Source organism: Heterodontus francisci, chromosome 8 (genome assembly GCF_036365525.1).
Source record: "Heterodontus francisci isolate sHetFra1 chromosome 8, sHetFra1.hap1, whole genome shotgun sequence".
Lineage (NCBI taxonomy): Eukaryota > Metazoa > Chordata > Chondrichthyes > Heterodontiformes > Heterodontidae > Heterodontus > Heterodontus francisci.
Window position 1 is genome coordinate 5,595,525 of NC_090378.1, and position 14,761 is coordinate 5,610,285.

The 14,761-nt window shown below is 46.0% G+C and overlaps 1 protein-coding gene across 6 annotated transcripts in view; it reads right to left on the bottom strand.

Annotated features, from left to right (window-relative positions):
- slc44a5b (solute carrier family 44 member 5b) overlaps positions 1-14,761 on the bottom strand; it is a 371,713-nt gene that overhangs the window by 67,264 nt on the left and 289,688 nt on the right. For all 6 annotated transcript variants that reach the window (XM_068036576.1, XM_068036579.1, XM_068036575.1 and 3 more), the window contains one exon: positions 10,052-10,164. In XM_068036576.1, coding sequence (XP_067892677.1) covers positions 10,052-10,164 — 113 coding nt within the window. The remainder of the gene's footprint in view (positions 1-10,051; positions 10,165-14,761) is intronic.

Consider the following 14,761-nt stretch of genomic DNA (forward strand, 5'->3'; position numbering starts at 1 on the left):
TTGCCCATCTAAAAGCGAAGATCAAAGTACAGAAAGTCCTCATCAGGGAACTCCTCTTTGCTGACGATGCTGCTTTAACGTCTCACACTGAAGAGTGTCTGCAGAGACTCATCGACAGGTTTGCGGCTGCCTGCAATGAATTTGGCCTAACCATCAGCCTTAAGAAAACGAACATCATGGGACAGGACATCAGAAATGCCCCATCCATCAATATTGGCGACCACGCTCTGGAAGTGGTTCAAGAGTTCATCTACCTAGGCTCAACTATTACCAGTAACCTGTCTCTCGATGCAGAAATCAACAAGCGCATGGGTAAGGCTTCCACTGCTATGTCCAGACTGGCCAAGAGAGTGTAGGAAAATGGCGCACTGACACAGAACACAAAAGTCCAAGTGTATCAAGCCTGTGTCCTCAGTACCTTGCTCTACAGCAGCGAGGCCTGGACAACGTATGTCAGCCAAGAGCGACGTCTCAATTCATTCCATCTTCGCTGCCTCCGGAAAATCCTTGGCAGCAGGTGGCAGAACCGTATCTCCAACACAGAAGTCCTCGAGGTGGCCAACATCCCCAGCTTATACACACTACTGAGTCAGCGGCGCCTGAGATGGTTTTGCCATGTAAGCCGCATGGAAGATGGCAGGATCCCCAAGGACACATTGTACAGCGAGCTCGTCACTGGTACCAGACCCACCGGCCGTCCATGTCTCCGCTTTAAAGACGTCTGAAAATGCGACATGAAGTCCTGTGACATTGACCACAAGTCGTGGGAGTCAGTTGCCAGCGATCGCCAGAGCTGGCGGGCAACCATAAAGGCGGGGCTCAAGCGTGGCGAGTCAAAGAGACTTAGCAGTTGGCAGGAAAAAAGACAGAAGCGCAAGGGGAGTGCCAACTGTGTAACAGCCCTGACAACCAATTTTATCTGCAGCACCTGTGGAAGAGTCTGTCACTCTAGAATTGGCCTTTATAGACACTCCAGGCGCTGCTGCACAAACCACTGTCCACCTCCAGGCACTTACCCATTGTCTCTCGAGACAAGGAGGCCAAAGAAGAAATCCCCAGGGCCTGATGGTCTGCATCCCAGAGTACTTAAGGAAGTGGCCCTAGAAATAGTGGAGGCATTAGTGGTCATCTTCCAAGATTCTACAGACTCCGGAATTGTTCCTACAGATTGGAGGGTAGCTAATGTAACCCCACTATTTAAAAAGGGAGGTAGAGAGTAAGCAGGGAATTATAGACCAGTCAGCCTGACGTCGGTAGTGGGGAAAATTCTAGAGTCCATTATCAAAGATTTTATAGCAGAGCACTTGGAGAACAGTGGTAGAATCGGGCAGAGTCAGCATGGATTTACGAAAGAGAAATCATGCTTGACAAATCTACTAGAATTCTTTGAGGATGTAACTAGTAGAGTGGATGAAGGGGAGCCAGTGGATGTGGTTTATTTGGACTTTCAGAAGGCTTTCGACAAAGTCCCACATAAGAGATTAGCGTGTAAAATTAAAACGTATGGGATTAGGGGGTAGTGTATTGCCCCAAATCCCGCAACCTGGTGGCTGCCACAGGTAAAATACCAACAGCATCGGGAGGAGGCCCTTAAGTATCAGTTAATTGACCACTTAAGGGCTTTGATTAGCCTGGGATAGGTGGGCCATTTCTTGCCACTGCCATCCCACATAAATTTGCAGCGGAGTCGGGAATGGCCTCTCGCCTCCCACTCAATTTTCTGACTCCCCCGCCACCAGCCCGCTCGTTGGAGGGCTGTAAAATTCTGGCCTTTAGCCTCAGTCGCCTCCTTGTCAAAACTAAACTGACCACCATCGACAAACATGATCTACAGTTTGTGGATGACTGCAGTGTTGTTGCCCATTCTGCACCAGATTTGCAAGCTGCTCTCGATCTCTTCAATTCTGCATACAAGAGACTCGGCCTGTCCTTGAATGTTGTCAAAACAAAACTCATATCAACCCGCACCTAGTCAGCCAAATATTCCACTCCTATATATGTTGAAGGAGAGACTCTGGAATATATTGAGCATTTCCTTTACCTTGGCAGCCACCTTTCTCAAAAGGCCATCATTGTCGAGGAGATCTAACACTGGACCAGCTGCATCAGCTCAGCCTTCTACAAACTACAACAGCGAGTGTTTGACAACAAAGACCTCTGCAAGTCAATAAAAGTCCTATTGTACAGAGCAGTTGTTATCACCACACTCCTGTACTGCAGTGAGACCTGGACTGTATATCAATGACACATAAGAGCACTAGAGAAATTCCATCAGCAATGTCTCTGCCAGATCCTCCGGATTCAATGGGAGGACCATTGAACAAACACTAGTGTCCTTCTTAAGCCGCTCCACAGGCATTCAGGCAAACATCCAATAAAACCAACTTCAATGGACTGGACACTGTGTCTGGATGGCCGAAAACTGTCTTCCCTGCCAGAGCCTGTTTTCTCAATTCTCAGCAAACCGGGGAGGACAAAGGAAACATTTCAAAGACACTCTGAAGTTCTTGTTGAAACGCGGCAGCATTGATATTGATGACTGGGAGGAGCTAGCTACCAATCATTCAAAATGGTGACAACTTGTCCATCAAACTGCATCCTGGTTTGAGTTCAAACACCTTAATGATGAAGCAGAGCGGAGGCAGAGAAGGAAAGAAAAGGAAGCAAATCCCGCTCTCGGGATCACACTACCTCCTGGGACATCCTACCCCATGTACCCAAAGATCTGCAGGTCGGGAATTGGGCTGCTCAGTCACTTGAAGACTCAAGGCAGAAACTCGCAACCTTGAGTAGACTTCATTCTCAAATCGAGGGACAGCCGACGACAGAGGGAGCGGCGCACTATCAGAGGGTCAGTACTGAGGGAGTGCTGCACTGTCAGAGGGTCAGTACTGAGGGAGTGCTGCACTGTCAGAGGGTCAGTACTGAGGGAGTGCTGCATTGTCAGAGGGTCAGTACTGAGGGAGTGCTGCACTGTCAGAGGGTCAGTACTGAGGGAGTGCTGCACTGTCAGAGGGTCAGTACTGAGGGAGTGCTGCACTGTCAGAGGGTCAGTACTGTGGGAACGCTGCACTGTCAGAGGGTCAGTACTGAGGGAACGCTGCACTGTCAGAGGGTCAGTACTGAGGGAATGCTGCACTGTCGGAGGGTCAGTACTGAGGGAATGCTGCACTGTCAGAGGGTCAGTACTGAGAGAACATTGCACTGTTGGAGGGTCAGTACTGAGGGAGTGCTGCACTGTTGGAGGGTCAGTACTGAGGGAGTGCTGCACTATTGAAGGGGCAGTACTGAGAAAACATTGCACTGTTGGAGGGTCAGTACTGAGGGAGTGCTGCACTGTTGGAGGGTCAGTACTGAGGGAGTGCTGCACTATTGAAGGGGCAGTACTGAGGGAGTGCTGCACTGTCAGAGCGTCAGTACTGAGGGAGTGCTGCACTGTTGAAGGGTCAGTACTGAGAGAACATTGCACTGTTGGAGGGTCAGTACTGAGGGAGTGCTGCACTGTTGGAGGGTCAGTACTGAGGGAGTGCTGCACTATTGAAGGGGCAGTACTGAGGGAGTGCTGCACTGTCGGAGCGTCAGTACTGAGGAAGCGCTGCACTGTTGGAGGGTCAGTACTGAGGGAGTGCTGCACTATTGAAGGGGCAGTACTGAGAAAACATTGCACTGTTGGAGGGTCAGTACTGAGGGAGTGCTGCACTGTTGGAGGGTCAGTACTGAGGGAGTGCTGCACTATTGAAGGGGCAGTACTGAGGGAGTGCTGCACTGTCGGAGCGTCAGTACTGAGGAAGCGCTGCACTGTTGGAGGGTCAGTACTGAGGGAGTGCTGCACTGTTGGAGGGTCAGTACTGAGGGAGTGCTGCACTATTGAAGGGGCAGTACTGAGGGAGTGCTGCACTGTCGGAGCGTCAGTACTGAGGAAGCGCTGCATTGTCGGATATGCCATCTTTTGGATAAGATTTTAAACCAAAGCCCTATCTGCCCTCTCAGGTGGACATGAATGATCCCAAGAACAGGGCAGTTCTCCATGGTGTCATGGAGCCAACATTTATCCCTCAACCAACATCAAACAGCTGTTTGTGGGAGCTTGCTGTGTGCAAATTGGCTGCTGCATTTCCTGCATTACAACAATGACTACACTTCAAAATGTACTTCATTGACTGTGTAGCACTTTGGGACAGCCTGAGATCATGAAAAGAGCTACATAAATGCAGTTTCTTGCTTTCTTTCTTTCCTGGTTTGCTCGGGCTGGGTATTGTCCATAAGTCATAAAATTGCCACCTTTGCCTGAGCTGAAACATTGCTTTCCCTGATGTTGGTCGTCTGGTGTACCTGTGTTCTTCTCTAAACTCATATTTACTCAACACTTGGCCATCAACTCGCTGCCATCTGTTCACGCCCACAGATACAATCTGCCGCCTCCACTTTCACAAGGACTCAGCTGTTAAACAACAGGAAATTGGAACCAGGAAGTTTGGAAACAGCACAAATGTTCCTTCACACTTAGTCCTAATTGCACTAAGTGCAGAGTTTTCCTTTGGTTGGACACCTCATGTAGACGGATGTTGTGAAATTGTGAAGCCAGTGACAAAACTGACAAAACATTTGAACAAGATGTTCTTAGAATCTTTGAATCTCACAGCACAGAAGCAGGTCATTCGGCCCATCCTATCTGTGCCAGCTCTTTGAAAGAGCTATCCAATTATTCCCATTCCCCTGCTCTTTCCCCACAGCCTAACATTTTTTCATGCGAGTGTACATCCAATTCTCTTTTGACATGGAATGTTCGGAAAAGATGAGAAAGTGTTGATATTTTTGATCTTTGCAGAATTTGGTGACTGATCAAAGAGAGAATTTGCCTTAATTTCTTTCTTTAACACAGATGCACGAAATTAAGGAAGTTACGCTAAAACTTTATAAAACACTTGTTAGGCGTCAGCTGGAGGATTGTGTCCAATTCTGGTCACCACACTTTGGGAAGGATGTCAAGGCCTTGGAGAGGGTGCAGAGGAACATAGGAGCAGGAGTAGGCCATTCAGCCCATCGAGCCCTCCCCGCCATTCAATATGATCATGGCTGATCATCCACTTCAATGCCTTTTTCCCCCACACTATCCCCATATTCCTTTGTGTTGTTGGTATTTAGAAATCTGTCAATCTCTGCTTTAAACATACTCAATGACTGAGCTTCCACAGCCCTCTGGGGTAGAGAATTCCAAAGATTCACAACCCTCTGAGTAAAGAAATTTCTCCTCATCTCTGTCCTAAGTGGCTTCCGCCTTATTTTGAAATTGTGTCCCCTGGTTCTAGACTCCCCAACCAGGGGAAACTTCTTACCTGCATCTATCCTGTCTATCCCTTTAAGTATTTTGTAGGTTTCAATGAGATCACCTCTCATTCTTCGAAACTCTAGAGAATACAGGCCCAGTTTCCCCAATCTCTCTTCATAGGACAATCCCGCCATCCCAGGAACAAGTCTTCGCAGCACTCCCTCTATGGCAATAATATCCTTCCTAAGGTAAGGGGACCAAAACTGCACACAGTACTCCAGGTGCAGTCTAACCAAGGTTCTATACAATTGAAGCAAGACTTTGTTACTCCTGTATTCAAATCCTCTTGCGATAAAGGCCAACATACCATTAGTCCTGTTAATTGCTTGCTGCACCTGCATGTTAGCTTTCAGTGACTATGAGCAAGGACACCCAGGTTCCTTTGAACATCAACACTTCCCAATCTATCAGCATTTGAGAAATACTCTGCATTTCTGCTTTTGCTGTCAAACTGGATAACTTCACATTTTTCCACATTATATTCCATCTGCCATGTTCTTGCCCACTCACTAAGCCTGTCTACAAATCCCCTTGAAGCCTCTTTGCATCCTCTTCACAACTCAAATTCCCACCTAGTTTTGTGTCATCAGCAAATCTGGAAACATTACATTTCTTTTATTCGTTCGGGGGATATGGGCATCGCTGGCTAGGCCAGCATTCATTTCCCATCCTTAATTGACCTTGAGAAGGTGGTGGTGAGCTGCCTTCTTGAACCGCTGCAGTCTTTGGGCTGTCGGTACACCCACACAGGAAGGGATGTGGTCCCCACATCCAAATCATTGATGCAGAACAGCTGTGGCCCAAGCACAGATCCTTGTGGTAGACAATTAGTTACAGCCTGCATCCCTGAGAATGACCCGTTTATTCCGACTCTCTGCTTTCTGTCTGTTTACCAATTCTCAATCCATGCCAGTATATTACCCCCAATCCCATATGCTCTCATTTTGCTTACTAATCTCCTGTGTGGGATCTTACTGAAAGCCTTCTGAAAATCCAAATACACCACAACTACTGATCCCCCTTATCTATTCTACTAGTTACATCCTCAAAAAACTCTAACAGGTTTGTCAAACATGATTTCCCTTTCATGTTGACTCTGCACAATCCTACCATTATTTTCTAAGTGTCCAGTTATCACGTCCTTTATAATAGATTCTAGTATTTTCCCTTCTATTGATGTCAGGCTAACAGCTCTGTAGTACTACTCTGTACTTCCTGTATTGCTTCTGATTCTCTACAATATTATCAATCTTACCTTTGTCACAATCCTCCTTTTTCCTTTCTTTTTAATCTCTATATCTTTATTCATACCGGAAGCTCCAGCTTTCGGAAGCTCCTCCTTTCCCTCTCACAGGAATGCATCTACTCTGTACTCAAACTATTTCCTCTTTGAAGGCCTCCCATTATTCACATTTCAGGAGTTTCTCTGCCTCTCTTGCCCTTTACAGTGTTACTATCCCAGCCTACATTCCGATAATTGAAGCTTCTCGTTATCACTGTTCTGTAGTTCATGCATCCTTCAGCAATTTTCCTGAAAATGTGCTCCTCTAACTCCTTCCCACTATTTGGTGGCTCATAATATACACCCAATGGCATAACAGCTGTTCTGTTGTTTCTCAATTCTAAGTCTTTGGACTCTTTAAGCACATCCTCTGTGTCATGCTAGGCCCCACCTGCCAAGAATGAGGCACATTAATTTTGTCATGAACACACTGATTTCAAACTGTTACTGGAGTGAAGAAAGGACTTGTTAAACAGATCAGCCATGCCTGGAAAAGACATTTTCACATTAACAGATGGTGATTGGAAGGACAAAAGACCATTCCCTGACACATTCAACCCACAATGGATCTTGATCACCAGGTATTGTCTGTAAGAGGAGCATTCCAGAGACTGCTAAGGTGATACAATCCAAGACGTGGTCAGACCGGTTAGTCACATGACTAACCTGCTTGACAACCTGGGGTTTTCTGAATTGTACAAACAGTTTGAACGTCTGTTTGCTCTTGGACTGAGAAGATCTCTCCTGTCTGCTCCCATCTCTTTCTCACAAGCCTCTGAATCCACTGAAGACAAATGAACCCCAAGCGAGAAAAGTCTCCTACAGCGAACAAGGTTTAAGAAGAATACTGGGCCCCAACAAAAAGCAAGATCTATCTACAATCAAGGACTCTACAGTTAGCTCGAAGAACCGTAACAAAAACTCTTCAGATATTGCCTCAAACCTTTCCACTTTATTTTTCTTTTGCTCTTTTCTGTCTCTGTTTGCATGTGTGTATCACGTTTGCATGCTAGCGTGGGCACATTGTGTATCCTTAGGTATTAACCGAATTAGAGTTTAAGTTTAATAAATTTCAACTTTTCTTCTTTAAACCTAAGAAAACCTGTTTGTGTTGGTTTCTTTGCCTTAAAATTGGAAAGCGGTGAACAAGGGTTCACCAAGGGGGTGTTAAAAACACGGTGTTTAAAATTAAACACTGTTATGGTAAGACCAGGTGAAGGCTGAAAGGTAACCCTAGACCCCTTTCTCACCTGGTCCTAACACTCCATTTCCAATACTGTAACACTATCTTTGATCAGTACTGCTACCCTTCCTTCTTTTTGCTTTCCCTATCCCCAGATAATATCTGTGCATTGTCTCTGCTCCTCAGAATAACAACAAAGTTATTTTCAGACTACAGCTAACACCAGTCAATATTAAAACACATTTTTATCTTAGAAACACTTCAAGTAGATAGACATGTTATTCAACGGGAGGTGCTTGAGTTCTCTTCTGTTAAATGAAGCATGTATCAGAAATTGGCACTCGATCAAAATATCCGTCGGGATTGTAAGTGGGGAAAATTGATGGTTCCGCTGAGCTGTGTAACATTTGCTGGTAAAGCATCACCTTTCAGTATTGCATACTGCTCCACATGACCATTCCATGAGTAATTTGGGACTTGTCACGTGGTAAGTGTAAAAAGAAAGAGCTTGAATTTCTGTAGCTCCTTTCCACAATCTCAGCACGTCCTACAGCCAATGAAATACCTTTCAGAAGTTTAGTTACTATTCTAATGTTGCCAATTTGCACACAGCACGATCCCACAAACAGCAATGCCACAATGACCAGATAATCTGTTTTAGTGATGTTGGTTGAACAATAGACATTGGCCACCCCTGCTTATCTTCAAAGTAGCACCATGGGATCATTTCTATTCCTCTGAGAATTTTTTTATTTATTAATTTATTTATTTATTGATACAGCACTGAAACAGGCCCTTCGGCCCACCGAGTCTGTGCCGACCAACAACCACCCATTTATACTAATCCTACATTAATCCCACATTCTCTACCACATCCCAACCATTCTCCTACCACCTACCTATACTAGGGACAATTTATAATGGCCAATTTAACTATCAACCTGCAAGTCTTTGGCTGTGGGAGGAAACCGGAGCACCCGGCGGAAACCCACACGGTCACAGGGAGAACTTGCAAACTCCATACAGACAGTACCCAGAACTGAACCCGGGTCGCTGGAGCTGTGAGGGTGCAGTGCTAACCACTGTGCTAACCACCTAAGGCAGAAATGACCGCAAATTCACATCTTAAATGCAAAGCAACACCTCTCACTGCTGCACTCACTCCATACTTGCACTGGAGTGTCATCCTGGATGTCAGATACTGGCAGGGGATTTAAAACCACAGCCTTCTTGATTCAGAGATAAAAGTGCTACCCATTGAGCCACAGTTACCACGACAAGGAAGAACAAGTGACTCTGGACCTATTGTTCCTAAAGCTCTCCACCACTGGGGGTTTTCCCCACCTCATGTCTGGCTCTGTTGTAGAGATTGATTGCTATGATTAGTTAATAACTCCATTGTCATATCATGTGACTGCTGGGATGGTTGAAAGTGAACTAAATCACCCTTTTATAATCTGGCAATTCCTATGCCCTTTTAAAAAAAGTTCATTCATGGGATATGGGCATCGCTGGCCAGGCCAGCATTTATTGCCCATCCCTAACTCTCCTTGAGAAGGTGGTGGTGAGCTGCCTTCTTGAACCGCTGCAGTCCATGTGGGGTAGGTACCAAGTCAGGATGGTGAGCGACTTGGAGGGAAGCTTGCAGAGAATGGTGTTACTATGCATCTGCTGCCCTTGTCCTTCTAGCTGGTAGAGGTCATGGGTTTGGAAGGTGCTGTCGAAGGAGGCTTGGTGAGTTGCTGCAGTGCATCTTGTTTTTTGTACACACTGCTGCCACTGTACATCGGTGGTGAAGGGAGTGAATGTTGAAGGTGGTGGATGGGGGTGCCGATCAAGTGGGCTGCTTTGTCTTGGCTGCTGTCAAGCTTCCTGAGTGTTGTTGGAGCTGCACCCATCCAGGCAAGTGGAGAGTATTCCATCACACTCCTGACCTGTGGGTGATGGACAGGCTTTGGGGAGTCAGGATGTGAGTCATAGAAACATAGAAAATAGGAGCAGCAGTAGGCCATTTGGCCCTTCGGGCCTGCTCTGCCATTCATAAAAGATCATGGCTGATCGTCGAATTCCCGTTCCCGCTTTCTCTCCATATCCCTTAATCCCTTTCACCACACAATACCCAGCTTCTGACCTGCTCTTGTAGTCACCTCATGCATGATTCTCAAAGATATACAAAAGGATCAGGCTGGTCTATGTCCATTACACATATTGATATGCGCTCAATAAAATCACAAACACAAAGAGAGGTGACACTTACCGTAACCAATCACCGCAATCACGGCAAAGATGACAAACCAGAACAAGACCCCAGCTGTAAAGCGGAGCAAGAGGATGAAGACTAAACTCACGACCATGGCAATGACCAGCCCACTAGAAACAAAAACACATTAAATATAAGGAAAAGGGTCTGATTGGTGAAAACAAAACTATTGTCATTGAACAGTGGAGATGTAAATCTGAATTTCTATAACACCTCAGGACTTCCCAAAACGCTTTATAGTCAGTGAAGTATGATAGTAGTATAGAGTCATAGAGTTATACAGAAACAGTTATACAGCTCTTCGGCCCATCGTGTCTGTGCTGGCCATCAAGCACCTAACTATTCTAATCCCATTTTCCAGCACGCAGCCCATAGCCTTGTATGCTATGGCGTTTCAAGTGCTCATCCAAATACTTCATAAATGTTGTGAGGGTTCCTGTCTCTAACGCCCCTTCAGGCAGTGCGTTCCAGATTCCAAACACCCTTTGGGTAAAAAAAACTTTCCTCAAATCCCCTCTAAACCTCCTGCCCCTTACCTTAAATCTATGCCCCCTGGTTATTGACCCCTCCGCTAAGGGAAAAAGTTTCTTCCTATCTAACCTATCAATGCCCCTCATAATTTTGTATACCTCAATCATATCTCCGCTCAGCCTTCTCTGCGCCAAGGAAAACAACCCTAGCCTTTTCAGTTTCTCTTCATAGCTTAAATGCTCCAGCCCAGGCAACATCCTGGTGAATCTCCTCTGCATCCTCTCCAGTGTAATCACATCCTTCCTATAGTGTGGTGACCAGAACTGTACACAGTACTTCAGCTGTGGCCTAACTAGTGTTTTATACAGCTCCATCATAGCCTCCCTGCTCTTATATTCTATGCCTCAGCTAATAAAGGCAAGTATCCCATATGCCTTCCTAGCCATCTTATCTACCTGTGCTGCTGCTTTCAGTGATCTATGGACAAGTACACCAAGGTCCCTCTGACCCTCTGTACTTCCTAGGGTCCTACCGTCCATTGTATATTCCCTTGCCTTGTTAGTCCTCCCAAAATGCATCACCTCACACTTCTCAGGATTAAATTCCATTTGCCACTGCTCCGCCCATCTTACCAGCCCATCTATATCGTCCTGTAATCTAAGGCTTTCCTCTTCACTATTTACGAAACCATCAATTTTCGTGTCATCTGCGAACTTACTGATCATACCTCCTGTATTCATGTCTAAATCATTAATGTACACTACAGACAGCAAGGGTCCCAGCACCGATCCCTGTGGTAAACCACTGGTCACAGGCTTCCACTTGCAAAAACAACCCTCTGCCTCCTGCCACTAAGCCAATTTTGGATCCAATTTGCCAAATTGCCCTGGATCCCATGGGCTCTTACCTTCTTAACCAATCTCCCATGCGGGATCTTATCAAAAGCCTTACTGAAATCCATGTAGACAACATCAACTGCTTTACCCTCATCTACACATCTAGCCACTGCCTCAAAAAATTCAATCAAGTTAGTTAGACACGATCTCCCCCTGACAAAGCCATGCTGACTATCCCTGCCTCTCCAAGTGGAGATTAATCCTATCCCTCAGAATTTTTTCCAATAGTTTCCCAACCACTGATGTTAGACTCACTGGCCTGTAATTACCTGGTTTATCCCTGATACCCTTCTTGAATAATGGCACCACATTCGCTGTCCTCCAGTCCTCTGGCACCTCTCCTGTGGCCAGAGAGGATTTGTGTCAGAGCCCCTGCAATCTCCTCCCTTGCCTCACATAACAGCCTGGGATACATCTCATCTGGGTCTGGGGATTTATCCACCTTTAAGCCCGCTAAAACAGCTAATACTTCCTCCTTTTCAATGCTAATTTGTTCAAGTATCTCACAATCCCCCTCCCTGATCTCTACACCTACATCGTCCTTCTCCATAGTGAACACAGATGAAAAGTAATCATTTAAAACCTCATCTATGTCCTCTGGCTCTACACACAGATTGCCACTTTGGTCCCTAATGGGCCCTACTCTTTCCTTGGTTATCCTTTTGCCCTTAATATACTTATAAAACGCCTTAGGATTTTCCTTTATCTTGCACACCAGTGATTTTTCATGTCCCCTCTTTGCTCTCCTAATTATTTTTTTATGTACCCCCTACACTTTCTATAGTCCTCTGGGGCTTCTGCTGTTTTCAGCAGCCTGATTCTGCCATAAGCCTCCTTTTTTTTCCTGATCCAATCCTCTATATCCCTTGACGTCCAGCGTTCCCTGGGCCTGTTAGTCCTACCCTTCACCTAAACGGGTACACGTTGGCTCTGAACTCTCACTATTTCCTCTTTGAATGACTCCCACTGATGTGATGTAGACTTTCCTACAAGTAGCTGATCCCAGTCCACTTTGGCCAGATCCTGTTTCATCACATTGAAATCGGCCTTCCCCCAATTCAGTACCTTTATTTCTGGTTCATCTTTGTCCTTTTCCATAACTACCTTAAATCTTACAGAGTTATGGCCACTATCCCCGAAATGCTCCCCCACTGACACTTCTACCACTTGTCCGCTTCATTCCCCAGTACTGCCCCTTCTCCTGTAGGACTTTCTACGTGTTGGCTCAAAAAGCTCTCCTGTATGCATTTTAAGAATTCCGCCCCCTTTAAGACAATCCCAGTTGATATTGGGGAAGTTGAAATCCCCTACTATTATTACCCTATTATTGTTACACCTCTCTGAGATTTGCCTCCATATCTGCTCCTCTATCTCTCCCTAACTGTTTGGCGGTCTGTAGTACACTACAAGTAATAGCCCCTTTTTTGTTTTTAAGTTCTACCCATATGGCCTCATTTGAGGAACCTTCTAAGATATCATCCCTCCTTACTGCAGTAATTGACTCCGTGATCAACAGTGCAACACCACCTCCTCTTTTATTCCCTCCCCTGTCTCGCCTGAAGATTCAATACCTTGGAATATTGAGCTGCCAATCCTGCCCCTCCCTCAACCGTCTCTGTGATAGCAATACTATCATATTCCCACGTGCTAATCAATGCCCTCAATTCATCTGCCTTACTAGTAAGACTCCTTGCATTAAAATAGATGCAATCCAGCCTTGCATTTTTCACTTGTGCCTTAACAGGTCTATATTTGCTCTGCCTTCCAGACTGACTCAGTTTATCTTCTATATTTGACTGTGCCTCACCCCCTACTGTACCTCCACTCTGTATCCCATCCCCCTGCCAAATTAGTTTAAATCGCCCCCCCAACAGCACTAGCAAACCTCCCAGCAAGGATGTTGGTCCATTTCCGGTTCAGGTGCAACCCGTCCAACTTGTACAGGTCTCACCTTTGCCAGAAACAGTTCCAGTGATCCAGGAAACTAAAGCCTTCCCTCCTGCACCATCTCCTCAGCCACGCATTCATCTGCTCTATCCTCCTATTCCTATACTCACTATCACGCGGCACTGGGAGTAATCCAAAGATTACAACCTTTGAGGTCCTGCTTTTTAATCTGCAACCTAGCTTCCTAAATTCTTGTTGCAGGACCTCATTCCTCTTTCTACCTATGTCGTTGGTATCAATGTGTACCAAGACCTCTGACTGTTCACCCTCCCCCTTCAGAATGTCCTGAAGCCACTCTAAGAGATCCTTGACCCTAGCACCAAGGAGGCAACATACCATCCTGGAGTCTTTTTGTGGCCACAGAAACACCTGTATGTTTTCCTTACAATTGGATCACTTATCACTGTGGCTCTCACACTCTTTTTCATACCCTCCTGTGCAGCAGAGCCATCCTTGGTGCCATGAACTTGGCTGTTCTGCTTTCCCCTGGGAGGCCATCCCCCCCCAACAGCATTCAAAGCGGTATATCTGTTTGAGAGAGGGTTGGCCACGGGGGACCCCTGCACTACCTGCCTGTGCCTACTACTCCGTCTGATGGTCACCCATCCCTTTTCTGCCTCTGCAGCCATTACCTGTGGTGTGACCACCTCACTAAACGTGCTATCCACGATGTCCTCAGCATCGCGGAGGCTCCACAGTGAATCCATCCGCAGCTCCAGCTGCACAATGCGGTCAGCCAGTAGCTGCAGCTGGACACACTTCCTGCACACATGGTCGCCAGGGAATATAGAAAACACAGGAGTCAATTGCACCCAGTAAGCTCCCAGAACAGCAATGTGATAATGACCTGATAATCTGTTTATAGTGATGTTGATTGAGGGATAAATATTGGTCAGGACACTGGGGAGAACATAGGAACATAGGAGCAGGAGTAGGCCATTCAGCCCATCAAGCCTGCTCCACCATTCAATACGATCATGGCTGATCAACCACTTCAATGTCTTTTTCCAATACTATTCCCATATCCCTTTATGTCATTGGTAAAGAAAGAAAGAGGTTGCCTTTCCGTAGTGGTTTACATGACTTCAAGACATCCTAAAGTGCTTTCCAGCCATTGAAGTACTTTTCTGACATGTAGTCACTGTAGTTACATAGTGATTTGTGGACAGCAAGATCCCACAAACAGCGATGTGATAATGGCCAGATCATGTGTCGTTTTTAGTGATATTGATTGAGGGATAAATATTGCCCGGGGTGATCTCCCTGTTTGTCTTCAAACTAGTGGCTGTGTGATATTTTTACGTCCACTTGAGAGGGCAGAGGGGACCTCAGTTTAATGTCTCATCTGAACGACAGCACCTCTGACAGTGCAGCACTCCCTCAGTACTGCACT